This window comes from Ricinus communis, chromosome 5, assembly GCF_019578655.1.
Source record: "Ricinus communis isolate WT05 ecotype wild-type chromosome 5, ASM1957865v1, whole genome shotgun sequence".
In the NCBI taxonomy this organism is placed as follows: Eukaryota; Viridiplantae; Streptophyta; class Magnoliopsida; order Malpighiales; family Euphorbiaceae; genus Ricinus; species Ricinus communis.
Window position 1 is genome coordinate 12,853,634 of NC_063260.1, and position 26,724 is coordinate 12,880,357.

A 26,724-nucleotide genomic window follows, 5' to 3' on the forward strand; every position below is an offset into this window, starting at 1 on the left:
AACTGTTTCCAACTCGTTGTAACAAGTACCTAAAAATAGAGGTCATCTCTTTTGGACACTGACACCGGGCTTCAAAACAAATGAACATGCTAGAACTTTGACTCTAATCATATTTAACCTAGCATCTCCTCGATTCCATCCTCACCTTTGTCCATCCCATCAGTACATAAATAGATCAGGCACCAGCCACATCCCATAATTTCTCAAAATAGAAGTTACATACTTTCTTTAGCTAACTAATGGATTAAAATCCAAAACAGTAAAAGCAAAATTATTGCAATCTCTGTGATTTGCTTACAGGCCAATCCTCCATTACCTATAGTCTACAATGGTGCTCTTTTTTTTTTTTTTTCTCTCTTTTGATAATCTATAATCTACAATGGTAATAATCGTTACATTTATTTCTCAATTCAGGGGGAGGGATAATAGGTATACTAAATCCTGACAATGACAACAATGTTCTTTAGCATTTGTTTCCCAAAACAACCACCCCCGCCGATCCGACGTTGTTGCTTGCACTGCAGCCTCTTTCTCGCAAGATTAACACGTAACCAACTAATACAGTGAAATGGTTGTACTGTACAAACAACTAGCTTCTGACGCGGTTGGAAGAGCATTAAATCTCTGCAGCCACAGGCAGGACAAGTAGTCCATCACTCCTAAACGCCAAACAGCAACTGATGGGCCAACATCTCACTCCTGTCCTACGATTATCCCCAGCATCGTGATCAAAAGCTAGATAGTTGCTTAATCATCAAAATCAGATAGCATATGTACATCAGTCTGGAATTTGCTTCAATGTGAGGATAGGCGTGAGTATGAGCCCATATTCTTAGATAACCATTAACAAGCAAGTCAGTCTCATCTACACAACCCGAACCCATGTTCCACCACACATAGGACATCCATAGGCCCAACGACTGATCCACCATGCCTCTCGGTCATTTTGATTAGGTGGATTTGTAGCACCTGGTGAAGCAAAAGCTGAAGTCTGTCGCAGGCATCTTATACACTGCATCAACATTAGTCAAAATTATAAAAGCATAACAAATATACACCAAAAGCCAGAGCCACACAAGCACATGCATTAACAATAAATAATTTGAAAGTATAATAATATTTAAATGCAGGGCAATAAAGGTGAATAAATTTAACTGGAAAGTCCACAGACGAAAAAGCTAGAGAACAGATTAGTTTTAAGCAAGAGGATCATTATTTGCTTCAAACAATTTGTATAGGAGGACTTTGATGCATTCAATATATTCTTTCAGGAACTTTGCATAAAATCTATGCATGCAGCACATATTTTTTGCTCAAGCAAGCCTACTTCATGAAACAAAAAAGAGGGAGAAGAACAGGGAAGAGAAGGAAAGGAACAGGGAGAGAGAAAAAGTAAGAGAAAATACAGGAGAAGAAAGAGGCTGACCTTATACCAAACCCCTTCAAGACCAGTCTTCCATACTGCAGTAACAACATCTCTTCGAGATCCCATAATGCCAAGGTATGCTCCTAGGCCGACAGAGGTATTCAAGCCAAAAGCTGCATCTCTTTCAGACATCCTACGCTTCCTTGGCCATAGGCCGTTGACCCCATAATACACATCACAATTTTCCAATGAACTGAAGTCAAGAGAATCTGTATAACTGCTCATCCTCGGAGTATCATCTGCAGAAGTAATATCCTCTGGATCAGACCAGGGACCACCAAACATATTCCGCCTGTGCCACTCTTCAGATGGAGGATGCAGTTCCAACTCACGGAGTAACAAACCAGCAGCATCTGCACCTCTGGGCCTGGGCATATTCTGTGGGATCCCATTGGAAAGCAGTGATTAATTTGACCAGTTCAAGTGTTTGGGACATAATAAGCTTAACATATCATGTGAACTAACTGCATAATTTTCTTTTGTAAGGCCCTCATCCTCAGAGGTAATAACTTGGTTCAGCACGATTTTTATCATGTATCATCTGCTCTGGTAAAAAAATATAAAATATAAGGTGGCTGAAAATATATATTCAAAACCAAAGTTCTGAATTCTCTTCAGTTCAAGACTCCACGTTCCAACAAAACTACAACTTGCTTTTATGGACATCATTAAACATTGTGAGATTGAATTACATTTCTAGTAGCAATTGCATTGCAGGAAATTCAAATCTATAGAGGATAAAAAATCATTGCCAGGTCATTATTGATAAAAAAGAGAAAATATGAGCAAGAAATGACAGTAAACAAGGATACCTGCATATGCGGGCCAAGGGATGCTTCTACAACCTCTGGTAAGACAGTATAGTTCCCATTGATATAATGCAGCCGCACCTGGATGTTGCTGCTACCTACTTGAGAAACAGGCAATGGATGTGCCAAAGCTGCTGTTCGTCGACATAGATCCATGAGTATGAGGAAAAGGACCTTCACCTGCACAAGAACAGCATGGAGCTTTGAAATAGGATAACCACGTCTTCCCTAATCTAAATACTATCCAGAGCTTACGTAAAAATTTCTCAGCTTAAATATAGGGAAATAGATTATCATGTTTGCTATACCATGGTAAAATTCTAAGAGTACAAATAATCAAAGAGCACCAATTTTGTACCTCCTCAAAAGTGTACCCTTGACCAGCATTGCCATAACCTAATCTCGACCGGCCAGCAGGTCCTTCTTCAACTCCTTTACCTCCCGGCACAAGCTGACCACCTCGAGCGGTCTGGACTTCATCTGATCTGACCATGGCTTGTGCTGGTTTGGATGAGACGGAGTTAGCCTCCTCCACCTTTCCAGGAGCACCAGACTGAGGTTTTTGCATATTTGTATCAGTACTCCTCTGTGCAACCCCAATAAATCGTGGTAGTTGTGTTCGGCGAAAGAAGAAACAGAAAAGCAAGAGCTGACATAATCTATGGAGGAAATGGCAATCTCCAATTAGCCTGACAGCTGGTGTTCCAGGGAAAGTTCCAGTATTGATGCTTATTGGCATAAAGGAAGATGGACCACTTATGGGATTTGGAGTTGCATTGGATACTCCATCATTTGTGCTACTAATTTTAGCAATAGCACCTTGCACCCAAGCTTGCATCTGAGTGCTCCCTGTAGAACTTGTAGTACCATTTTGACCTCCTGGAGAACACAGTATACCACTATTAGAGAATATTGGCAACAAGGTGTTTGTTTGTGTGTGTATGGGAGAGAGACAGAGAGAGAAGGGGGATGGAGGATAAAAAAGAGTGAGAAAGAATCCTAACAAGTCAATTGGTTCTAGCAGCTTTGAGAGTGACCTCCTAAGTAGTAAAGATGTATAATAGCCATGGTCAATGCATACTGAAGCTGAACACTACTATAATGTGCTTGAATAGGATCCAACATATTATGAAATAATTGTCATTGTATTGTATAATTTTCCCCCTCTTTTTCGACACTACCAAGAAGACAAGGCACCAGAACATACTGACCCTGACTCGTTGCAGGAGATGCTGCACTTTGGGTGGGACTAGTGACCATACTGCGATTGCTGCCGGTTCCTGCTGTAACTGCGTGACTAGCCAAAGTGCGACAGAAGCTTGCATAGCGTCGTAAACGTGTGATAAAATGTGAAGCTAGATCAAGAACAGCATCAACATAAGCCTGCATCATAGTTTCACAGTTAGAGACAAATTCGTCATATATAACCACAATAAAGCAAAATATTTAAGCTCAATGCAGGGACAAGCATATTTCTCAGCACACGAGAAAGAATAGGGGAGAAATGCAGCAGCAAGGATCGCATACACTGGTCATATCACCGCAATATTCACAACTACAGTTAAATGCAAATTTGCAATAAGGGAGGATATTCACAGTTCCAGATTTCAACAGGAGTCAAACATCGAAAAAGGAAATTTGACCAAGGGAAAGACGAAACCTGAATACTTGGAACAAGGCTTGGTTCAACAGCCATTGCTTCAGGATCTATGCCAGATAATGTCTCTCCAGAAGCCTGCCATGGTTCAGGTACAAGTGCTGAAGGATTTATCAAAGCTGATTCAATGCCTTTTCCCAGCATATCAAGTAGCAACCTTGCTTGCATGTCTAGAACCATTGCCCTAACCTCCTGAGCATTTGTACCTTCCAGAAGCCTGCATTTTATCCTGTCTAGACTCTGCACCATGCAAAACCAAGCATACTCGACCAAATAAGTATTAATTGCAATACCCAGAACCAGTTATAATTGCAAGAATTCTACTAATGTAAAAGCAGGCCACGATGGATGGCAGCTTATCCTTCAGACAGTAAAAAAAGAAAATTGGATTTACAGGCTTATGTCAGAAAACAAAAGATCATAGCCAATGGGCATAGCCTCAAATAGTCCAAGATCACATAACATCAGGGAGCAGTCAAATATCTGTATTATTAAAAATGCTAAAATATCTAGACACCTCCAATCATGATTGCAATTTAACAATTGACACATAAAAATCATACGGCAGAAGATTTTGAAAAGGAACATGATGACAGTTAGAGGTGACAAAAATCAACAGAGACAAGTTTCAGTGACAATATGCAGATAAATATGTTCACTGTTCATTGTTTTAATTTAACATTCACAATACCAATGAATATAGCAAAAGAAATGGCAATGCATCATCGAGATGAAAACAGTCCAGAGAACATACAGGACCATATTGTTGCCGGTGCTGAGTCGAAGGAAGAGAATGAAAATCCGCATCCAAGACCGCAATGACACTGTTTAGTGAAACTGAAAGGAAAAGAACCACATCCATCAAGAGGTCTAACTCATCAATTTCATGTTCCATATCTACAGAGGCATACACACATACATAGGGTTTATTTGTTGTACTTTCTCGCAGTAGCAGCACTACCATCAAGTAGCCATGGAGAGTTTTGAAAAGGACAGAGAAGTGTAAAGGAAATCTTTTAACTATAAGTCTATTTTGCTCCATTATCTTATGTGGAAGGGACAAGGAGGAGACTCTATTATCCAATGTTTGGTATTAATGGAAATGAAGAAAAAAATAGCCACATTTTTAAAAAAATGTTTGGAGATGTGCAGTTATGGACATAAACATTATGCATCCATCTTTGCTTTCCTACATATGATTATTAGTCACAACCACATAATAACAAAAACATTCATACCAATATTATCCTCGGCAGCACTCTGTGTACAGCCAACTGCATCCCACCAATCAACACCAACTAAAAGGCTCCACCAAAATCTGCTTCAAAAAGTACAAAATCAGCATTAGCAGTAGAATATGAAACAATTGCCACCTAATCTTAGAAGGAAACACTTAGTAACCAATATACAGACACCTGACGTAATTATAGAAACAAAGATAGTAAGTAATCCAAGTACCTCTCAGCAATTGCACGTTCCCAGGTTGATGAATTAGCCTTCACCTGACTACTTGGGACAGCAGGGGGAAGAACACGGATTATCTTCAATATCGTGCGGTCCTTGCTAGTATCATGCCAAACAGAAGCTGAGCAACAGCTTGTAGAAGAGAAAGCAGGAGCAGCAATTGCAGATCCAACATTAATTTGATAGCTGTCGACAGGTGTGAAGTTTGGACCAGAGAAAATATGAACTCCACCCCGCAAAAAAGCAATAGCAATTTCACCACCATGAGCAGAATAAACTATTCGAGCTAGTGATCTAACATCACTTGGCAAATCAAAGGGATCAAAAGTGAGACTTTTTGCCTTCTCAACACCAGAATCAGATGCCTTCCTTGCATCTGGGGCAGGCCCTGCTGAAACTGTTTGGTGATTTTTAAAATCATTTGTTGGAGGTATGCTAGTATCCACTTTCGACACCCATACAGTTTGCATGGGTGCCTGCCCACCAAAACTGGAAGTAGGATTTCCAAATATTTGATGAAGAACAACAGGCTGAAGAGATGATTCCCATCGCTGCACTCTCCATCCTGTAATCGAAGGACCCTCGTCTGGATCATAGGGAGACATATACTGCCCTGCAATGGTGAAACAAGTTAAAAATATCATAAATCTATAGATGGCATGGAAAGGAGCTCATCTGACTTTTAGCATAAGATTCCGGGCCCACATCATTCTTATCGAGTCAGAATGTAAGGCCTATGCACATTCGTGTAGTTTAAATAAGTCCACGAAACAAAAAAGAAAATTACTTGCATGAAATTTAATTGAAAGACTAGATCTCAAGTCAGAATACTGTTAAATACCCTCAACTATCACAACAGCTATCACAGAGCCACCGCGAGTTGGATCAAAAGCAACAGCAGTAACTCCAGAGCCCCAAGTAGTAGTTGCTGCAGACTGGGCTGCAGCCTCAGGACTGACATATGCAGAGAAATTTGAAACTGGTGAACAATGAAGTGATACGGTGTTGCTGAAATCTTGATCTGTATGCTTTCTTCCCTGCTTGGCTTCAGATATCAGATATTCTTGCCAACTGAACAAATATGCTGCCAAGGGAGCAAAACCTGACCAATTAGGTGGATTAAGAGAAGGTGGAACCCCATTGCTGATACTTGTCTTTGGAGTAGCTTGAAATCCATGTCCAAGGCCAGGAGTAACCTCCCAAACAACAACAGTAGAAGGATTTACAATTGGAACACCAGCAACGTGCATGGCACCACTATCTGTCACAATTGCATCAGCAGCCATAATTCCACTAGGCCCAGCACCCAAGAGTCCTTTGCTCGTGCAAAACCACTCTGGTGTTGCATTAGTCCGACTAGGAGGCCATTGGGACCAATGAAGTTGCACAGAGCCAGAAGAGAAAACAGAACAAACGCAAAGGAAATTCGGCCACCTAGCTGAATAAAACAGATACAGCATCAACGATTGTTTCCTTGATGCAGAGTGAATATATTAGTTAAAATATTGCACTACATATAGACATTGGTGCAGCACATAAATTCGCAACAATACTGCCAGTACAGGCTTTCCATATCTTCAATTACTTTGATGCACGACTACATTTCACTAACTAGAAAAACAATGTATTAAACTTTCTTTCACTCTGGCATTGTAGGTCAGTGATATACATCTAGAAACAATTTGTTTGCCATGACAAGCATCATAAACTAAGATTGACAATGTCCTGGGTGATCTATCATTCACAAACTGCAATATAACTCATGTGGACAAAACCATTATAGAAATTGCAAACCCACACTTATATATACCAGAGAATACCATATTTAGCATTCAGGAAATAGAATGGCCAATTTCATTTTTCTAAACAATGACAAATATCATCTAATTACCAGGATTCAGCCACTAGTCAGAGAGCCATGACCACAACATTATGTGTCACATGTCAAAAATGGTAAACAAGATCCAAAATTTCAGCATGAGCTCTCTAGAAACCCCTCTTAAAGACAAACCTGAAGTTTGAGACTGCTGTGAAAGAAATTTTTCCTCAAATGTTGACTTCGAATTTGTGGAGCTGCTGGATTTTGATGAAAGCCACCTATACTGATTTTTCCAAAAGGAAGTCAAACAAAAACCAAATGCGCAAACTTTCAACATATCTTGAGAAAAAAAAAATTAAACCACCACAAGATGGGACATCAAACTATGCATACTAAAAATAATAGAAAATGGTAAGAATCCTTCATATGCAATTATAGGCAAATGAGAATAATCTTGCAGAAACCAACTCCATGGCCCATAGTTTAAAGAGAGATGAAAATAATCATTGTTGAAACAAATGCTTATTCATAAGCATAAGCTTGTCATGAGATATGTCATCACATAACATGGTTTAAGTAGCACTACAAGGGCCACAAGGCAGACCTCCGCAACATACATTATCAAAATACTCTGACATATAATGCTTAATAAAACAGAGACCAAAAACGTACAAATATCTGGCAATGCACAGAAAAATTCAATAGATGAAAGAGGAAAACTGTCAACAATGAAATGACCAAACGATCAGGAATATCAACATATTAAGCGAACTCTAGCATGAAACAATTGCAGAAGAAAAGAACTACAATCTAGTAAAACAAAAGCTAGATGTACTAAGCATGAAAAAACAGCCAATGAAGTTGACTAAGGTCCTTTTCTTTTATGAAAATAGACAATTAGGCAAGACAAGCAATACCTAAAAGTCTAATGTAGTTCTAATTTCTTGATTGAAAAATAATGGAACATAAAAGGCTTAAATCATGAGAAGGATTTCTTCCACATTATAAGTCATTTATGCATTAAATAAAACCAGATTATTACCCTAAACAACAATACCTGGGTCTCCAATTATGTTTCTAATGTGTAAATACGACTTTAACACTTCCAAGAACAAAAATTTATCATACATGCATGCATAGCAAAATACAAAAGTGACATCAGAATTACACAAGTGAACAATCACAAAAACGCTTACCGGAGAGACGCCAGATAACCACTTAGTAACAACTGCAATATCTTGACGCCATTCATGCTCACGCTGCCAGCAGCTAGCATCACGTACCATATTAACTGGACCCTGCAAAAAAAAGATAAGGCGCGAGCTAAATAAGAGCTTGAATATAGTACAAGAACACTGCATAACTGATACAAGAAATGATAATCACCAAGTGAATGTCCGATATATATAACCACAGCTGTGTAAAAAATGACATTGCCATTAAGAACTTACAAAAAGAAGGCATCTAGTTATACATTTGGTGAAAGCAATGCAGCAAGCTAGCTTACTTGAGAAGGCTGAGTCCAGATAGTTATCCTCCCATGGAAATTAGCTATTAGCAAGGCGCGAGGGCAAGAAGTAGGGGACCATTCAATAAACTGAACAGAATCACGAGGAGAATCTGCAGAGGAATTCAATGCAACTACTCAAGAGTTGGAAAATTAAAATTAAATACAGCTGGAAAACAATGTGTTGCATTAAAAGTATGTATGGCTTACATACTTGGCATGCATTAGTAGCAAATAATAGATAAATGCAATAGATATATCAAACATTGGCAGGAGATCCAGGCTTAACCTATCAATAGTTACTTCTCATACAAACTAAAGCAATAATGATAACCATAATACAAAGTATTATGGGAATATGTAATCAATATATGTTCTTCATGATGTTTAAGATGTAGCATGTCCAAAGTTTTCAAGCAAAACAGGTAGGATTAGCCATTCCATGCTAAATAAGTATCAGGATTGTCCCTATAAAATTGCATTAAGAATAGCATAAAGGAGCTTAGAGTTTAGCTATTTAGACTCTTGTGATTTGATTCAATCCAAGTCATAAAGAAAAGATATCAAATTCATTATTTGAGTATTTAACAACAATACCCATCACCACTAGTTTTCATCCTACACAAAGACACAAGATGACCTAGCCAATAAGAAAGTAATTCTAATAATTCTTGCAATGGACAAACCAGTAAAAGCAGCAAGATATATGAACTACCTGCTATTACATTGAAAACTGCACATTCAGTTGGACGCTCAGGTATAACAATATGTATGGGGATCCAAAATGGTGGGTTTGCATTGGAGCTACAAGAACAAAATATTCTATTAGAAAATAAATCTTATAAGCAAGAACATTTTTTATGAAAGCAGGAAACAAATTGAAACGAAGGCTTGCATTCATCTTCAGCTGAATTATTTGTTTATAGCAGCACCAGAGAACATGTATCAGAATAATCTCCACTAGCATGTCATACAGATGTATGAAATTTCAATAATAGACTTGCCTCTATTTAATAATTTTCAATCCTTCATAAAAATTCAATCAATATTCAACCACCAAGAAAAACATTTTTTCATTGTAAGAGGACAAAATAGAAAGCGAAGTGGATAAAAGAATACGAGGACTGAAATAGAGAGGGTTTAGCATGCCAATGGAAGATGTGGTCTTAAGCAGAATATAAGAAGAATAAAGTCCGGTACTACGCCTTCTTGGTCCTAGGGGACAGAAGAGGCTAGCTTATCTGCTAGAGCCCTTCATTATCAGACACCCATTCTGCGTGCTCCTTTTCAAGGTTTCTATCTTACTCTTTTTCCTCCAGTTAGGCCATAGCGGACTCCAACTAATTCAAGACTATGTAAAGTCACAAGTATCCAGGCAAGGATAGTAGTTCTTTTCTTTTCTTTTCTATTCTTTTTTTTTTTTTTTTTTGAGCAGCAGGCAAGGATAGTTAATAATCAGAAAATTAATTCTTGTTAAGGAGTAAATTGCCAGGACTAGACATTAATATAAGCGTGTGTGGGAGAGGGAGGGGGGAGCGATAGAGTAACAGGTCCATTATTGTTAACTTCCATTAGAAGATTCACCAGGTTCAGATACCACATAATAAAGAACGCAAGTAACTAGCCAGGGAGTTGAATGGTACGTAACATGTTCACTTTATAAATCACTTTGGCATCAGCTCTTCCACACATTAGCATACTGGGAAAAATTCCATTTGTAATTAAGAAACATCAGCAATTAAGAAAAATATTAACTGACCTAGGAATTCTTGCACAAGTTTCTGATGCACAAGCTATAGCATTCAACTTCCCGCACCAAGCAACAGCACTGAAATGGCAATCATTAGAATAAGAAAAAGGTTACCAAAATCATATAAGAGGTAGAATAAAGAAAATGAAATGATATCACTCAGCTTAACATGAGCAATGCTATGCAGTATGCACCCAATCTCAAATTCCAAGAAATCATTATATAATAGCAATAGTAAACAAACATAGGGAATTACACGTATCATAATCAAAGTATATAATGGGTGCAAGTAATCGCTGGATTTACTAGTGGAATGATGTCATAACAAGGAATTTGAAGAATTTAGTAAGTTAATAATAACATTGGATTCAAACTTCAAAGTTCAGAACATATAAGAGACTGGTAAATTAATCAGAGGGATGTTTGGCAGCAAGTGATAAATGAGCTTGGGTAGAACTTGTTCCAAAAGCTAGCTCGAAGGAAGAGGATGCTCAATCAACATATATACATTATAACAGGCCAGTAGCTTAGCGATGCGAGACAAATACAACTTACAACTTCTAAAAGCAAGAACACAAGGATATGTGCAAAAGTTAAATCAGTAGTATCCACTTATACTAACGCTACAATACTTCTTTCTTGTAAGATATAGCATTTATTTGAAGTAGCAAAGGAAACATGTTTACTGTCACCATAACCACTTTATGAAAACTCAAAAAACAAGTTGTATAGAAGCTGAAGATAACAGAAATTTAAAGAAACAAGTTGCATATTTAAGGCTATTCTTCTTCAGCACTGTTAGCACACAACTCCATTTCAATACAACTTGATTCTTCTTATATTCTGCTTAAGACCACATACATACAACTGAATTCAATTATGCACACGCCTTCTTCAATACATACATACAACTGAATTTCCACGAAAATGGAAAAAGCTCTAACATTTTTAAACTAATTTTATCTAAACCCGCAATTAGAGCACAAACAAGAAAACACAAGAACATAAATTTCAGGTAAAATGATTGACTCGAAATAAACCTAAAAAAGTAATACCTGAAATTGCGGCAAAGCTCAGGGACGCTCATTTTATGCTGCAAATTAGAGCGAGGTTGTTTAAGCCTAATACAAAATACAGTAGCAGGACTAACAGAATCCTCCTCCATAGGATCGTCAGGTTTTTCAACACTATCTTCTTCGCTACTAACAGGCTCGCCGGCAGGCTTATCTGAGCCGGCACCCTTCGCCACAATTTCAAGGGACTGGCCCACACTCTCCTCCTCCGGTTCCTTATTCCCTCCAGTTCCCGAGCCCACAATTTGTGACTGTTGATGTTGTTGATTATTCATTTGTCAAATAAAACCCTAACTTGTGTATATATATATATATATAAATTAATTAGTTAGAAAGAGTGAGAGAGAGAGAGAGAGGTTAAATGAATCTTCTTAAGTGGTGCAAAAGTCGCAATTGAGGGCGACAGGTATCGCTGTTGAGAGAGAAAGAGTGGGGTTAGTGTGTGCGTGAGTGGGTTAAGGGAAAAAATTTGGATTTTGGACTTTTTTAGGGTTTTGTTGAGTGAGGAGACATAACAATGTCAATGTGTGTGGAAATCAGATTCCAGGTGTGTGCGTTTGTTTTGGTACACAGACCATAGAGAGAGAAAATGTGGTTACTTTATTTCTTTCTTTCTTATAAGGAAAATAACTATCGACGTCAACTTCTGTCCTCATTATTTATTCATCGCTTGTTGTTATTGTTTCTTCAGGACAAAGGGTTAGTACCACTGGCAGCAGCGATCACAATCGTATACGTTCGTAGAAAGATTTGTAATTTGAGGATTAATCAAATTTTACATTTATAATTAGATAATTAAGATATATTTATTTATTTAAAACATATAAATATATTATTGATCATATATAAGTCTAATACTTGTAAAAAAGTATGAATTTATTGTATAAATTAGAACATAAACTTAACTTAAAATAAAAACATTTCAAATACACATCTTAAAAATTGGAATGAAAAAAACTAAAATAATAAAAAGAGAAATAAATTAAAATTGAGATAGCAATAATATAAATCATATATCTAAAATATTAACAAATATATTGTTCAGATGTAGTGGCCCTTATCGGCCCCTCTAGTTCTATTATTGGATATCTTTCTATGTATAATCATCTTATATTATTTTTTAAGTATGTAGGTCGAAACCGGTTGAACAAGAAAAATAAAATTAAAACTATTAATTTTCAATTAATTTTGTTAGTTTTTTTATTTTATATATAATTATTTTTAAATTTTATCAAATAATTTGATCTTTCAAAATTTAGATAAATACAGTAAATTTATAATATTTATATTTCTAACTCATCAATGCTCTATAAGTATTTATTAGATGTAAGATATAATTTAAATTATTTATATATTTAAATATTTGTATATAATAAATACCTATCGAGTTAAAAAATATGAGATTATTTATTTGATAGTTGTTCCTTTTGTTGCGTACATGAACGAACATAATTAAGTTTTTCAGATTTGGCTTTATTATATACGAACTTAATAAACAGATGATGCTTGGATGAGGAATCCTTATATATATATATATATATAATAATAATAATTATATCAACGTGTAATTCTAGTAACGTAGGAAGACAATTTCAACACATCCTCGGTTCTTAAATAGGTAGGCTGTTTGTTTGTTTTTCTCTCTCTGTTCTTCAGTCAAAAGGAATCATTATTAAAGCGAAAAAATGAGAAACGAAATGAAATCAAAATCACATGTGGGTAGACACCGTACCAGAGCATCTCATCTCATCCTTAAAAGCATAAACGAAGAAAGGCTTTGGCAAAGTTATGGGTGCTGCTGCTACTTTATTATATTTGACCGTAGAAAAAAGGAATTCAAGAACCAGCCAAAGCAGCACCACCAGCAACAGGCAACAGCAGTGGCGCCCTTGTCAAAATGTCAATTGCCTAATCATGTTGCTGGGGAAAACTATTTTCGGTTTTTTTTCACTTGGTATGGTAATGCCCACAAGATCTCACCATATACCATCCATTGTTTAACCAATCATGCAAGCTACCATACAGGTGGGTGAGATTCATTTTGCATATACAGTATTTCTTTTTCTGTTAAGTGTAGATTTCAATATTTTTAACTGATGTACCTCAATCACCGGGAGGGAAGCATTGACAGTGAGCAAAAAGGGTCTAAACTCTAAAGCGCAAAGGCCCAGATTAATTAATTGCGTGGTCCGAGTTGGTTTGGTTAAGCATTTTAAAACAGGAAGGAGACAACGTTGGGCCTCCAGTTATGGCGAGTGCCACTTGCTTGCACACCGAATCCCCGTGTATGGCTACAGCTTCTGAAGCGAGTTCAGGACAATTGGGATGGTTAATTATTAAAATATCATAGGAGTTGAAATTTGAAAGTGACCTCATTTTCCTTTTCAGTTATTGTTCCCATTTTGCAAGTCAAAATCCATACCAATTGCATTTGCAGTCCTCATCTTTTATTTTATATTGTATATAAACGAATCTCGTTCGTAAAATTTTATTCAAGTCAAAATATTTAAAAATAATTAACTTAAGACTTTCGGTACAATTTCTTTTAATGTGAAAAGGGATTTTTCATACCGAGTATGCTAAATTGTTTTTGAAAATTTTGGTAATTTATCAGCTATTTTTACCTAATTTGGGTCCATTTAGATTCTAAAATTTGAATTAGACGTTTTTCAATATAAATAAAAAGTTATAATCCTAATCTGAGCAAATTATAAATATAAATAAACTTTCTATTATAATAAATTATAATTTTTTTAAATTATCTCTTAAAAAAATATTTTTCTATACAATAACATTTATACATATAACTTTAAAATTTATATGTCTTACTGTAGTATTAATTTTATTTATATAATATCACAAAATATTTATATATTTTATCTCTTTGGTTTATATCATTTTACTAATAAATATTAAATATTAAGTTTACAATTTTTTTAACTCAAATTTTTATTAATTCATAATTATAAAATTTATTTAGTTTTAAATATATAATTATAAATCTTTTTTTTACTGTATAACTGTTAATTACGCGTTGATGAGGTCAACAAGGACAATTTATCAAGGGTCAAAACTTTGCCATAATACCTTCAAAAGACGAAAAATGTATTGTACGATAATCATTGCTTAACGACATAAATTCAGGATTTACCAAAGCCATACATTATTAAATACAGATATCATAGTCATTTGCTTGACCAGCACCTCTTACCTTCTGTATTTCTTTTCCATTTTAACTCCAGGTCAGCCCGTCAAGTCATTTATTTTTATTTGGTTTAAAAGTCAATTTGCCCCCTTAATTTGTAGTCAAGGGTCGATTTACTCAGCTTTTAACTTTTTTATCCATTTTACACACCAATTTGATAAAAACATTCAATTCAGTACAATTTTCATAAAATTAAAAAATTGAATTAAGAAGCAAGTACAAATTCAGTTAAAGGACCTAATCAATAAGATAAAACTTAATTTAATCTCTAAAACGTTATGTTAAATATCAAAATTAATTAAAATAAATTATTAAATAATTTAAATAAAATAATAGAATTAACTGGTAATTTTTTATTCATTTGACTAAATTATGCTAAAAATAAAAAATTAAAGTAAAATATTTATCAATTAATTATTTTTATTAGAAACTAAAATTAATTATTTTAGAAAACTAAATCCTATTCTAATTTAATAAAAAATTAAAATTACATGAGTTAAATTTTATTGTTTAAGTTAACTTTTTATTAAAAATTATAATTTAATTATTTTCTTGTTAGATATTATTATTAGATTATATTAAAATAAAAATTTGATAATATAAATTATTTTACTACATTTAGTACATAATATAAAATTTAAAAATTAAAATAAATTTTATTTATTAATTAGGTCCTTCCTTCACCTACTTAGCATTTGCATGATGTGTCGAATTCAATCACTCCTTTTTGTAAGAGTTTAGATTAAATTGACCATTTTTATAAAATTGACGGATAAAATGGATTAAAAAATTAAAAATCTGAGTAAATTAGTTATTAACTCTAAATCGAAGGGGCAAATATACTTTTAAACCGTTTTTTATTATTATTTTTACTGAAATACCGTTTTTATTCGGCACAAGCACTTGTTTCAATTTTTCCCCCTATTTTTAATTTACTTGCTCCTATATTATATCATTTGAAGAATAAATTGGATAATTTTAACATTACTAACTCTACTTCCCAACTGAACAAGAATGCTTGATTTTCTTGTTTACGATTCGTCTTCCCAAAGAGAGGATTAGGAGGGGGGACAGATGAAAACTTCACCACCATTTTTTTCGAAAAGAAAAGAATAAAAATAAAAATACTGTTTTGTTAATAGATGTGAAGGGGGAAGTGATACGCGGGCAGCTGGGTTAGTTAGGTGGCCAAAAGGTCACTGTCTATCTCCAACAGAGAAAGAGAAAAGCATGCCTAAGTAGAAATTTAATAAATTAGTATGTATGACTTGGAGGAACAGAGGAGTTCTTTGTTCAGAAATAGCCACAAATTATTACTCCTTTTTCCCTCGTAACAGTCTTGCTCGTCTTTTTAAGTCTTAAACTCTTACCACAATTCAAAATCAAAAAGAAACCACCACCCCCTAAAAAAAACAATATCTGGAGAGCTCTTAATCAGCTTCCAAGGAGGTGATCACTCCTTGATTACGTCTTTAGTACCGTTTCATTACTGCAATTTTTATTTTTTTTTTTTGCGATTTTTGAAATTGAATTGACGAATTACTGCTGTTTTTTTTCTTCAGAAAAGCAGTTTCTAAAAGTTTTTTAGGAAGAATTCACAATCAGGTTTATCTGACTTAAAACGTGACTGCAAGATCGCTGCAATACTGATTATTTAAATGATTTTTAGCTGATTTCCTCGAGTCAACTCGTCTTCAATTGCCTTATTAATAAATATCCTGTGGCGATTTTTTTTTTCAAAGTTTGATCGGATGATTTAACGTTATGAGAATTAAAAAGTATATGAATAACGGTCTCTTATTAATTTCAATAACTGAATTTTGTTTCTGTTGTATTTTGTGTTTTTTGGAAGGTGTAATATAAACTATGTGATTTGGAAAGACTGTAGCTGGTAAATTTACCTGGTAGATATGAGGTGTAGCTGCTTTGGTTCAAAAGGGAGTGCTGCCAGGCCTAATCTTGACGCAGATGGTAAGCGTATCATTGTTCTATTCATCTCTTTATTACATAGCTTTTGGAAAAACTAGACTCCTTGCAAGAGTTCAATCCAATTGAATTTGTTATGTTTACTCACTTCTCCTGGTTGAAAAGGTGTTATAGTTGCTGCAATTCAGTTCTGTCAACTTAAAGAAACAATGCATGGCTTTTGAAAGAAATGAAATCATGTAACAGATGGGTAGGATTTTGCAAGAGTTTAGTTGCGTGTTTCATTCCAAACAAGGTCTCAGTCCTCAATTGAGGCAGGAGATTTCTATGTTGTACAGTTTCAAGCATAATTGTTTTGTCTTTCTTAAATTACTATCTCTGTATCTAATTCTCTCAGAGTATGTTAACTTTATTGCAGTTTATTTTCATTACTCAAGCACTATTGCATGACCTGTTAACTTACAAATTCTAATATATGGATTCAGCTTCAGAGCTCAGACTGAGCAGGCTCTACGCTGCCAGCCACTTAATGATGCTCATTTGTCTTATTTTATGTGTTCCCCATTAGCTCAGTTCTTGCCAAATTTTCATTGCTGATGATAATAATGTACCTATGACTGATATTTCATATATTTCATGGCTATGACTGTTGCATCACAAGTTGTTCTTGATTAGGGGAGAAAGATAGATACCAAACCTAATAGATACAGTAATATATTTGTATCTGAATCAAGATGGTTCATTCACATTATCCGCTCAACAATCCTGTTCTTAATCTGTGGGGTGCTGAAGGGGGATGGTTTCCTTTCAGATCTGTAAACATATGATTGACATGGAGAGTTAAGGGATGTTTGTGCAGGAGTGCTGGTAAGGGATCAGTTTACTCTTTTTGTGGTTGTCTGAAAAGTCATTGAACCTGCAACATGGGGAGGCGTCGAGAAGCTAACCCTTGATTTTGATAATTTCATGCCTGTTTTTTATTTTGTTGTATGGTCTGTAACTTTGACTGCAATTTGGATAAAAGCTGTGTAGGTAGTTGTTGTACCTTCACTAAAGGCTGCACAAGCTTAAACTCTTTATTCTCTTGGCTTTGGGTCTTAGGGTTGGCAATGCATTCTTAGAATTTTGGCAGTGGTTTTCTGTGTTATTAATAGTTGCCGTAGGGTATATGGTGTGACTTTATTTTTTCTTTATGCATATCTAATCCTCTATATTTTGGGTTCCATTTCACAATTTTTTTTTTGTTGCTTTTCTTTTCTGTGTTTCTAGAGGAATTGCTTCGTGATATCAACCATTTCTCATATAATCAGTTAAGATCAGCAACAAACAACTTCCATTTGACCAATAAGATTGGACGAGGAGGCTTTGGAATTGTGTACAAGGTGCTCAGTATTTGCAAATTGGTAGCATTATGGAAATTGTTGAAAAGTTATCATTAACTGTCTGAATGCATCAAATGATCATATTTACGCATCCTTTATGCACTGAAATGACTAAATTGTAAGTTTGACAATTATTGTTGTGAGGTGATATTGCTAAAGGTCATTTAAAGGTGTAGTGACCGCTACTTCATGGTTAGTCTGGCTCAAAACAAATTATACCAAAATATGAAGCATAGGGATTATCCAAACTATTTACTTGAGTACCACTTTGGATTCTTACATTACTTCAAACTGTAATCGGGTGTTGATATTAAGTGACATAGTTGCCAGTGGCAGTAAGAAAGTTCTCCTCCATGCTTCTATGCAAATATAATAGGAAAAGTAATCTACAGTATCTGTGCTATGAAGTAGCTGAGGTTCTTAAATTGCTAGCATGAGTTTACTTAATCTCATTAACTTAATTGCTCTTGAAGAGCACAAACCACCATTTGAAAGAATACTTTCTCTATTTTCTTTGCGTTAAATATCTAGTTCAATTACCCTAAGCTTTCATTCATATATCACATGTAACATCATATTTTCTACTCATCTCATGTTTGCAGAAGAGTTTAATTATTTTAGTTTGGCAATGTTGCTAGGGAACCCTAAAAGACGGAAGACAAATCGCTGTGAAGACACTCTCCGCTCAATCAAAGCAAGGAATGCGGGAATTTTTGAATGAGATCAATACTTTATCAAGAGTTAGGCATCCGAACCTTGTTGAACTAATAGGGTGCTGTGTTCTTGGAGCTAACAGAATTTTAGTGTATGAATATGTAGAAAATAATAGCCTTGAGCGTGCATTACTAGGTAATTTTTTCACAAGTTTTAGTTAGGCATGTGGAACTAAGATAATTCTTAACCTGGTGGGAATTGAATGTGTAGTATATTCATCTGATCTTTGCAGGTTCACAGAATACAAATACTACACTGGACTGGGGAAAAAGATCTGCAATTTGCTTCGGTATTGCCAAGGGCCTTGCTTTCCTGCATGAAGAACTCGTGCCACATATCGTGCACAGAGACATTAAAGCCAGTAATGTACTTCTTGACAAAGAGTATAACCCAAAGATTGGAGATTTTGGGCTGGCTAAACTCTTTCCAGATGATATCACTCATATTAGCACGAGAATAGCTGGAACAACGTAATCCTTGGACTTCCAATTGATGGCTATTCTTTTCTTTCTTTTTTGGCATTCTTCTTGTTTGTCATTTTGGTATTGGCAGTTTTGTTATAAATCAAACCAAAAAAAAAAAAAAAAAAGAGAAGTCCAACTTCCATTTTTCTTCTTCCCCTTGCAGTGGTTATTTGGCACCAGAATATGCTATGGGAGGTCCATTAACCATGAAGGCTGATGTGTACAGTTTTGGGATCCTCATCCTTGAAATAATTAGTGGCAGAAGCAGTTCAAAGCCCAGCTGTGGAGGAATGGAGAAGCTCCTCCTAGAATGGGTGCACTAATTTTCCTTTTCTCTAAGTTTGATTGTGCTGTTTATGGATTCCTTTTATATGTTCACTCATCATTCAATAATTTTAGTGGATTCCCTGCTTTGGATGATGGATGTTCATGATCAGAATTTTACATTTCTGCTCTGAAATCAACATGCTTTTCCGTAGTTGAAGAGGTTTTATACGTTTATACAAATTCTCACTTTCACGAGAACGAGTTTGTGCTGTCTAACAATCATTCTCTGCTTAATAGGCATGGGAACTTTATGAGGGCGGCAAACTTTTGGAGCTGGTGGATCCGCAACTAGGAGAATTTCCAGAGGAAGAAGTCATTAGGCACATGAAAGTTGCCTTATTCTGTACCCAGGAAGTAGGAAGCCGGAGGCCACTCATGAGCCAGGTTGTTGAAATGCTCTCGAAGAACATCCGGCTTAATGAGAAGCTCCTTTCAGCACCAGGTTTCTTTCGAGATTTATCTGGCCTTAGTGGGGGACCATCAGTAACAAAAAAGTCATCTACTGATTCTACTGGCCTTCATACAAGCTCCATTCCGGGAACAATCACTGAGTTGGCACCTAGATGAAGAATATTATTTTGTAGGTATTGACACCCAGCATTTGCGAGCACCCTCGACAGGAATACGGGAAGAATTAGTTACTAGGAAAATTCGAGTATGTAATTACGCATTCTGTAAGGTATGATATCTCCCATTAAATACATAATTTTTTCCATTTTATTTTTAGGAAAAGTGAGAAGAGTTTATACCCATTTTTTTTTGGTAAAGATGATGGAAGGCAATTATCGTTTATACCCAGTTTTTCACTGGTCATGATTTCAAGAGCAACTCATGTTTTTTCAGTAGTACTTATTATTTCTCATTTTTATCGAGTTAGGAGGATGAAATTTGAATGTTTATACATAATTCTGATCCAAAAAATTCTTTTTTGTCCCTTTAATCTGAAGAAATTGTTATGCTCACTTTGAAATTCTTAATTTGACAGGAAGAAGAAGAGAGAGAGTAGGAAATAAAGAGTCGGAGTTTGCAAAGTGATTGAGTTGATTTGTCTGAAATTGGGACGAATTATAGAACCAAACTCAAAATCTAACACTGTTTAGTTGTTCTGTTAATAGAAGGGATTAGATTATAAGTTTTGAAAACTTTTTGACCATTTGTTTGCATCTGTAAATAGTTTAGGGGCAAATACACCTTTTCTTCAAGGAATTAATAGACCTCAAATAAAATGAGTCCATTGTCACGCGCTAATGGTTCTATTTGTCTCAAGTAGAGATACAATAAATGTTTCTCAAGTTAAAATAAATATTTTATTTAATTTAATAATAACTCATTTATCACTTAAGATTTTAATAAGAAAAGGCTTAAAAATAATTACAGTAATTAATATCGATTTGTCCAATGAAAATTTTATGAATTTTTCACTAAATTTTAGTTATTTTTTTTATGTAAATTTATATAAATTTTTATATTATGCCACTATAGAGATACATATATTGTATCTCTACTAAAGACAAATAGCATTTTTCTATTGAAAAATGGGTTAAAATGATACTTAAGACAAATAGCATTTTCCTATTGAAAAATAGGTTAAAATGAGCCGAACATTGAAGGCGAGGGATTTATTTGGAAGAAAAGGTTATTTTGACAAATCTGGTCTTATGGCTCAAGTTCAAGGGCCAAACTGACCCTCCTTCGTTTCTATTATGATTTTTCTTAGTGTTCAAGATGAATTGATGACGATGGCAGCCATGCCGCCGGTGGAGAGTAAATTGTATTGGCTGTCCCTTAACTTTAGGTCTAGTATTAAAAAAAATTCTAATTTTAATTTGTATTACTATATTTTTTAAATTTTAATTAAAATATTATAAACTGTTCAATTCCGTTAAACTGATCGACAGAAAGTTGATTCTAGTAACAAAAAAAAAAAGAAATCTAAAATTGAATACATCGGCTCATTAATTTTTACCAAGCTCACATGAGTCAACTTGCTTATTACCATTACCATTTTTTTTCTTCATCCCTCTCCCCTTTCTTGCACTTACTTCTTCTTTTATCGGTGCAATTTATCCTAATAAGATAAAAAATTAAAAAAAGTCAAATAACTGTCCAATCCAGAAATTGCAAAGCATTATCATATATTTCTTATTTTTCGTGTTGTTTATATTCTTTTTCTTCTTCAAGTTATAGTTTCTCTAGTCCAATTTCAAACCTAACTTCTGTAAATATAAAGTTGTTGCTTGACCTGTGACCATAAACTTCATTCTTCTGCTACTTTATTTTTTTATTCTATTACATGCTATTCTAATACAAAATCAAAAAACCAGGTATGAAATTATCAAAATCAAGAATCAGCTAGCAGATCTGATGGTGATAATTTTGCAGGAATTATTAGAATAGTATGTAATAGAATAAAAAAGAAAGTAGCTGAAGAATGAAGTTTGTGGTCATGGGTCAAGCAACAACCTTATGTTCAGAGAACTGACTTTAGAATTGGACTAGAAAAACTAAAACTTAAATGAGAAGAAAAATATAAACAACACGAAAAGCAAAAAGTAAATGATAATGGTTTGCAAGTTTTAGACTCGACAATTACTTGACTTTCTTATCTTATTTGTGTAAATTGCATAGATGAAAGAGAATAAGTGCAAGAAAGGGGGGGAAAGAGTCTTAATGCTAAGGTGCAAATTGACTCACGTGAGCTTTAATAAAAATAAAAATTAATGGGCTGATATGTCCAATTCAATGAGCTAGAATTCTCTGTTTTTTTTTTTTTAATAGTTGGACTGCGGTTCCATGCTAGCTTTTCATCCAATAGTTGGATGGTAAGGAGTTTAATGATACTCTAATTAAAGTCTAAGAAGTATAGTGATACAAATTGAAATTTACGGTGTTTGGTTGCAATTTATAAAAATTGTAGAATTCATTTTAAATTTATATGTTTCAAATAAAGTAAAAATTAATTTAGTATTCTATATAATGAAATTTATATAGAATTTGTTATAATTAAACTAAATTCTATTAAAACAAATAAATTTTTTAAATAATTCTACGTTAGTAAAAATATATTTTATAATATTATTTTTTTTTATATTATTTTTTTTCTTAAGTATTTTTTTCAAATAAAATAAATTATTTTATAAATCTCAATCAAATATAGCTAAAAACTTTTATTATACTAAGCTTAAAATTGAGAGATAACCCGTGCAATTAAGAAGTACTCCAACTTCTGGTCCAGCTTATGAGCCAAATGAAGAGCCTGGTCCCGTGCCAGTTGTCGATTCTGGCCTTGGGTATAAAGCTCCAGTAGGAGCAAAGTATGACTGTGCATCCGTGCCATCTTCAGGCTCCACTACTTCTGGACTGGGTTCAGTAGTAGAGGTATTCATGAGAATTTTTGTGATATCAGTCATCTCAAAGGTATTTGAGGAAGAATCAGAATCATACGAACTGATGAGTGATTGGTCTGACAATTTATTTTCTTTAGAAAGATGAGATTCCACTTTCATCTTTTTCGTCTTATTAGGTGAATTATTTTCTGTTTTTCTACATGTGATATGTAAGTGTATTATTAAGATTTATCGTTTTAATATGCATGGAGATGCCAACTATTATTAGATAGGACTTATCCTTTTGTAAGTGGAAAATCTCAAACTCAAGAGACATTACTCCAGAAACTCCATGTTCAGTCATGAAACCAAGGCCAGATGATCGAGATCCAGACAGTCATTGGATTGGCATCCACAGGAAACAAAAAGAAAATCAGAGTAAAGCTCCTCTTCCTATGTATAAGAAATTTCTCATATTCCCTCTTCCTATGTATAAGAAATTTCTCATATTCCTAAGAATATCCAAATCACCAATGAGTCACCTAGTTTTAAATATGTGTTTACTGAGTCAACGAGTGCATAAGGCTGACTCAACACTTTCTTTTATAATTGATTATTTAAATAGCTTCCGGCCAGTTCAGCAAAATCAACCAGAGTTTAAAAAATTGTTTTCCATAGAAACTAATATTATAATTTCGATATAAAATTAAATAATTTAAAAGAATTCAAGATTTCAGAATTCAATAGATTATTATTATTATTATTATTATTATATATATATATATATATATATATATAGTCCCTCGTAAATTCCATAGATGAATTTTCATCACAAGAGGGGAATTTTATGTGCTTCCCGCGCCAGCAAGCAAGAAGCATGATCATCAAGTAAACACAAGCTGCTACAAAACCGAATTCCAATTTATGCAGTAAACCATACAAAGAACAAAACTCACCGTCAGATCTGCATGCAGAGAAAAAGAGACAACCAGACAATAGATAAAATATTGATAAAAAGATCATACAAATATAAAATTGAATAACTAGCAAAAAGAAGGTAATGCCGACAATTAGGCAGTTGAAGTTGCCACGGGTTCTGCAGCAGGAGGAACCTCATCTTTGGGAGGATCTGATGAACCATTTGCAGTGGCATCTTTTGAAGACGAAACAGGGTCCTTCTTCACTGCTGCATCTTTTCCAGTTTTGGCATCTTTTCCATCCTTCCCATCTTTGGCATCCTTTGCCGGTGGAGGTGGAGGTGGGGGTGGGATCATGTGAGGTGGAGGTGTGTGCTTCAGCTTCACAAGTATCTGGCGCATTCTGGAGAGATCAGTGGGTTTTCCAGGCTTTGGTCCCTGGATGACAGTTATTGATGGTTTCTTTTCTTGATCCTTCTTGCCTCTCTTCTTCTCAATATTGGGAACCTCATGAGGAATGAGCTCTGCTATTGCTTTCCAGTACTGTTTGTCTGCCTCTTTATGAAATTTCTCCTGATTGGCTAAAAATAACTGCTCCACATACAAACTTTGAAATATAAGTACAGCAACAGGTAAAACGCACAAAAGAAAGCAAAAGAAAAAATCCCATGGAAAATTACCTTCTCCCTTTCTCTGTTAATATTTTTGTTGGTCTCAACATTAAGCTTCCTTTTTTCATAGAAAGCACGTATGTACTCCTCACCTTCTTCAATGATTTGCATCCTCATTTCTTTCTCCTTCTTTTCCTTCTCCTCGAGAAGAATGGCATTTTGGCTGCCCAGAAAAAATCAAATAAGAATAGTAACCTTAATAAGCAAAAATTTGCAATTACACTTTGTAGCATTTTTACACAGAGATGGCTTGCACTGGATATAATAACACATTGGACATCAGATGATTATTCATTTTCAGGAATTATATCTATCATGATAAAAGTAATTGCAACACTTGAGTTCCACAACTGGAGTCAGGTCGAGTAGACATGAAAAACAAAGTCAGTTGCATTTACATCTTTAAGTCATCTCCTTAGAAAAAGTAACTCCAAACAAGGTCATGTCCTATATAGAGATTGTTGCCAAATGTAAATCTACAATTGTAGACACCACCATCCTTAACAAAGAAAATTATCAAATTTGTTACAATCTCACAATCTATAATAGAGGCAATTAATTAAGTGGTTTCCCAGCAGCATAGTCTCAAACGGTGAATAAATTGGCAGTCAACCAAATGGAAAACTTAGCCTCCAGCTTTATATCAATAATTCCCAAGCTCTTAATGTTCCAAGACTTCTAAAACCATATACTATAATAACTTTAGGCACACCATCATTTGAAAATGTTTTTGGCTCCCTGGTATAGAACTACAGGACGAGGTGGCTCTCAACTTTCCTACCTTCAAATAAAGGACAGGATATTCCTACCTTCAAATAAAGGACAGGATATGAATGTAAGAGCTTGCTCCAGAGCCTAATCTAAGTATCCAACATTATAATTAGAGAAAAACGAACAGTCTCCCTGCAATCCCTCAAATACAAAATGAAGAAATGTGAATTTAAAGTACCCTCTTACGATTGAATTAATCTCACTGGATACTATATGGGATCAACACTGTAAGTACACAAATTTTGTCATGCACCCTAACATATGCATGACACACTAGCTCTCAGAGAACACATCAAACTTGCTCTAATATATGCATGATACACTAGCTCTCAGAAAACACATCAAAGCTAAGTTTCAAATCAATTATAAATAATTTCTGAAAACAGATCAACAAATCTAATAATTTTAGTTCGAAAGCTTATGCTTCAACTATATACGTACATACACATAAAAGTTAAGATTTTCAAAATTACTTGTGAATAATAATACAAAGCAGATCAGAATATCTAACTCCTAAACTGCATTGAGAAACATAAAAAGCATATATTTGCAAAAGTCTAAAACTTAAAACTCAGAGTAAGCGTACATTGACTAAGAATGTATCACGGATCCCTAAATATTAATGGAGAAAAACATTAGATCTCACTCACCGGCGCCACTCACGAAGAGCGAATCCTTCTTCCGGTTCCATCTCAGTAGGAGGAGGAAGTATCGGGCCATCAGAAGCAAAAACGTCATCATCTCCTCCAGTTCCGTTATAACTATTACCGTTACCGTTCTCAACATGAATAGGACTAAACGGACTCTGTGAGTAGCTAGGGTTTGGATCCGCAGAAGAAGATCCGAATCCGAAGACATCAGGAGAAGAGGCAGCAGTGACGTGATCGATGGTAACATCACCACCGCCGGTGGTGAAGTTGGAGTAGGAACCGTAGTTAGAGTAGCTCTCGACGTCGTCTTCTTCTTCGAAGGATCTGTGATTTGAGGAAGTATGAATCTCTTCTACTCCGTCCATGCCGAAGGTATCAAAAGAAGCCATAGCTGTTTCAGTTTCTCTCACTAAAACAGTTTTTTTTTTTTTCTTTTGTATTTTCTCTCTCTAAAGATGAGAATGTTGTGTATTGAATAAGAGATGAAAAAAGAGAAAAGAAAGAAGATTCAAACTTTACTATTATTATTGCTTTGCTTTGACCTTTTTATATACTTACCGGTGACGAGAAAAGAAAACGAAGCGAAAGAAAGAAAGGAGAAGAGAGGACTGGATTTTACTCTTACTTTATTTTACCTAAGCAAAAACGTTCGGTGGCCACAAGCACAAACAAACGACGCCGTTTGCTGTCTCAACTTTTGAGTGTCTACAAAGCTACAAGCAAATAATAATACAATTCTTTTCCAATGTTTTTCTTTTCTTTTCTTTATAATGGCTTTTTAATTGATCTATAATGGAAGATTATTTAGGTTTTTTATCAGACAAGTTAGATTAACTCTTTTTTCTTTGTGTGCACATGATATGAGT

At 34.8% G+C, this 26,724-nt stretch overlaps 3 protein-coding genes and 1 long non-coding RNA gene across 9 annotated transcripts; 2 read left to right on the forward strand and 2 right to left on the reverse strand.

Moving 5' to 3' along the window:
* Nucleotides 1–199: 199 nt before the first annotated feature.
* Nucleotides 200–12,104, reverse strand: LOC8279476 (mediator of RNA polymerase II transcription subunit 16). 4 transcript variants are annotated; one of them, XM_002518989.4, is made up of 16 exons: nucleotides 11,488–12,101; nucleotides 10,442–10,510; nucleotides 9,398–9,486; nucleotides 8,683–8,795; nucleotides 8,372–8,473; nucleotides 7,368–7,458; nucleotides 6,198–6,794; nucleotides 5,351–5,969; nucleotides 5,131–5,210; nucleotides 4,647–4,729; nucleotides 3,896–4,132; nucleotides 3,447–3,618; nucleotides 2,594–3,114; nucleotides 2,239–2,415; nucleotides 1,427–1,804; nucleotides 200–1,012 (listed from the first exon to the last, which is right to left on the reverse strand). In XM_002518989.4, exons 1-16 carry the CDS (start codon nucleotides 11,778–11,780, stop codon nucleotides 866–868), a joined length of 3,768 nt encoding a protein of 1,255 aa, XP_002519035.1. In that variant the 5' UTR covers nucleotides 11,781–12,101; the 3' UTR covers nucleotides 200–865. The 4 variants fall into 4 exon arrangements, with proteins under 4 accessions (XP_002519035.1, XP_015574600.1, XP_015574601.1 ...); XM_015719113.3 differs by lacking the exons at nucleotides 200–1,012; nucleotides 1,427–1,804 and adding an exon at nucleotides 1,811–1,972 and having other exon boundaries at nucleotides 11,488–12,104; XM_015719114.3 differs by lacking the exons at nucleotides 9,398–9,486; nucleotides 10,442–10,510; nucleotides 11,488–12,101 and having other exon boundaries at nucleotides 7,368–7,453; nucleotides 8,683–8,799.
* Nucleotides 12,105–13,154: 1,050 nt separating this feature from the next.
* On the forward strand, nucleotides 13,155–13,941 carry LOC125370154. The gene is made up of 2 exons (XR_007216052.1): nucleotides 13,155–13,530; nucleotides 13,637–13,941. It is a non-coding gene; the product is annotated as an uncharacterized LOC125370154 (long non-coding RNA).
* A 1,810-nt stretch (nucleotides 13,942–15,751) lies between these two features.
* On the forward strand, nucleotides 15,752–20,771 carry LOC8279475 (putative serine/threonine-protein kinase). Of its 3 annotated transcripts, none has more exons than XM_048374867.1 (8): nucleotides 15,752–16,159; nucleotides 16,273–16,315; nucleotides 16,563–16,681; nucleotides 17,906–18,018; nucleotides 18,657–18,867; nucleotides 18,965–19,202; nucleotides 19,360–19,510; nucleotides 19,761–20,368. In XM_048374867.1, exons 3-8 carry the CDS (start codon nucleotides 16,621–16,623, stop codon nucleotides 20,088–20,090), a joined length of 1,104 nt encoding a protein of 367 aa, XP_048230824.1. In that variant the 5' UTR covers nucleotides 15,752–16,159; nucleotides 16,273–16,315; nucleotides 16,563–16,620; the 3' UTR covers nucleotides 20,091–20,368. The 3 variants fall into 3 exon arrangements, 2 of the variants coding, with proteins under 2 accessions (XP_048230824.1, XP_002519034.1); XR_001535229.3 differs by lacking the exon at nucleotides 16,273–16,315 and adding an exon at nucleotides 20,509–20,771 and having other exon boundaries at nucleotides 15,753–16,159; nucleotides 19,761–20,202; XM_002518988.4 differs by lacking the exon at nucleotides 16,273–16,315 and having other exon boundaries at nucleotides 15,753–16,159.
* A 2,978-nt stretch (nucleotides 20,772–23,749) lies between these two features.
* LOC8279474 (clathrin light chain 2) lies at nucleotides 23,750–26,426 on the reverse strand. Its single transcript, XM_015719067.3, has 3 exons — nucleotides 25,859–26,426; nucleotides 24,447–24,600; nucleotides 23,750–24,357 (listed from the first exon to the last, which is right to left on the reverse strand). The coding sequence occupies exons 1-3, from the start codon at nucleotides 26,245–26,247 to the stop codon at nucleotides 23,920–23,922; spliced, it is 981 nt and encodes a 326-aa protein (XP_015574553.2). The 5' UTR covers nucleotides 26,248–26,426; the 3' UTR covers nucleotides 23,750–23,919.
* Nucleotides 26,427–26,724: the final 298 nt, after the last annotated feature.

Coding starts and splice junctions, on each gene's coding strand:
- LOC8279476 (XM_002518989.4), bottom strand. CDS start 11,780: ATGAATAATCAACAACATCAACAGTCACAAATTGTGGGCTCGGGAACT. Junction 9,487..10,441: donor ACTTGTGCAAGAATTCCTAG/GTCAGTTAATAT, acceptor TTGTTCTTGTAG/CTCCAATGCAAACCCACCAT. Junction 2,416..2,593: donor AAGGGTACACTTTTGAGGAG/GTACAAAATTGG, acceptor GTTCTTGTGCAG/GTGAAGGTCCTTTTCCTCAT.
- LOC8279474 (XM_015719067.3), bottom strand. CDS start 26,247: ATGGCTTCTTTTGATACCTTCGGCATGGACGGAGTAGAAGAGATTCAT. Junction 24,601..25,858: donor GCTCTTCGTGAGTGGCGCCG/GTGAGTGAGATC, acceptor TTTTCTGGGCAG/CCAAAATGCCATTCTTCTCG. Junction 24,358..24,446: donor TTAACAGAGAAAGGGAGAAG/GTAATTTTCCAT, acceptor TATGTGGAGCAG/TTATTTTTAGCCAATCAGGA.
- LOC8279475 (XM_048374867.1), top strand. CDS start 16,621: ATGAGGTGTAGCTGCTTTGGTTCAAAAGGGAGTGCTGCCAGGCCTAAT. Junction 16,682..17,905: donor GCCTAATCTTGACGCAGATG/GTAAGCGTATCA, acceptor CTGTGTTTCTAG/AGGAATTGCTTCGTGATATC. Junction 19,511..19,760: donor AGAAGCTCCTCCTAGAATGG/GTGCACTAATTT, acceptor TCTGCTTAATAG/GCATGGGAACTTTATGAGGG.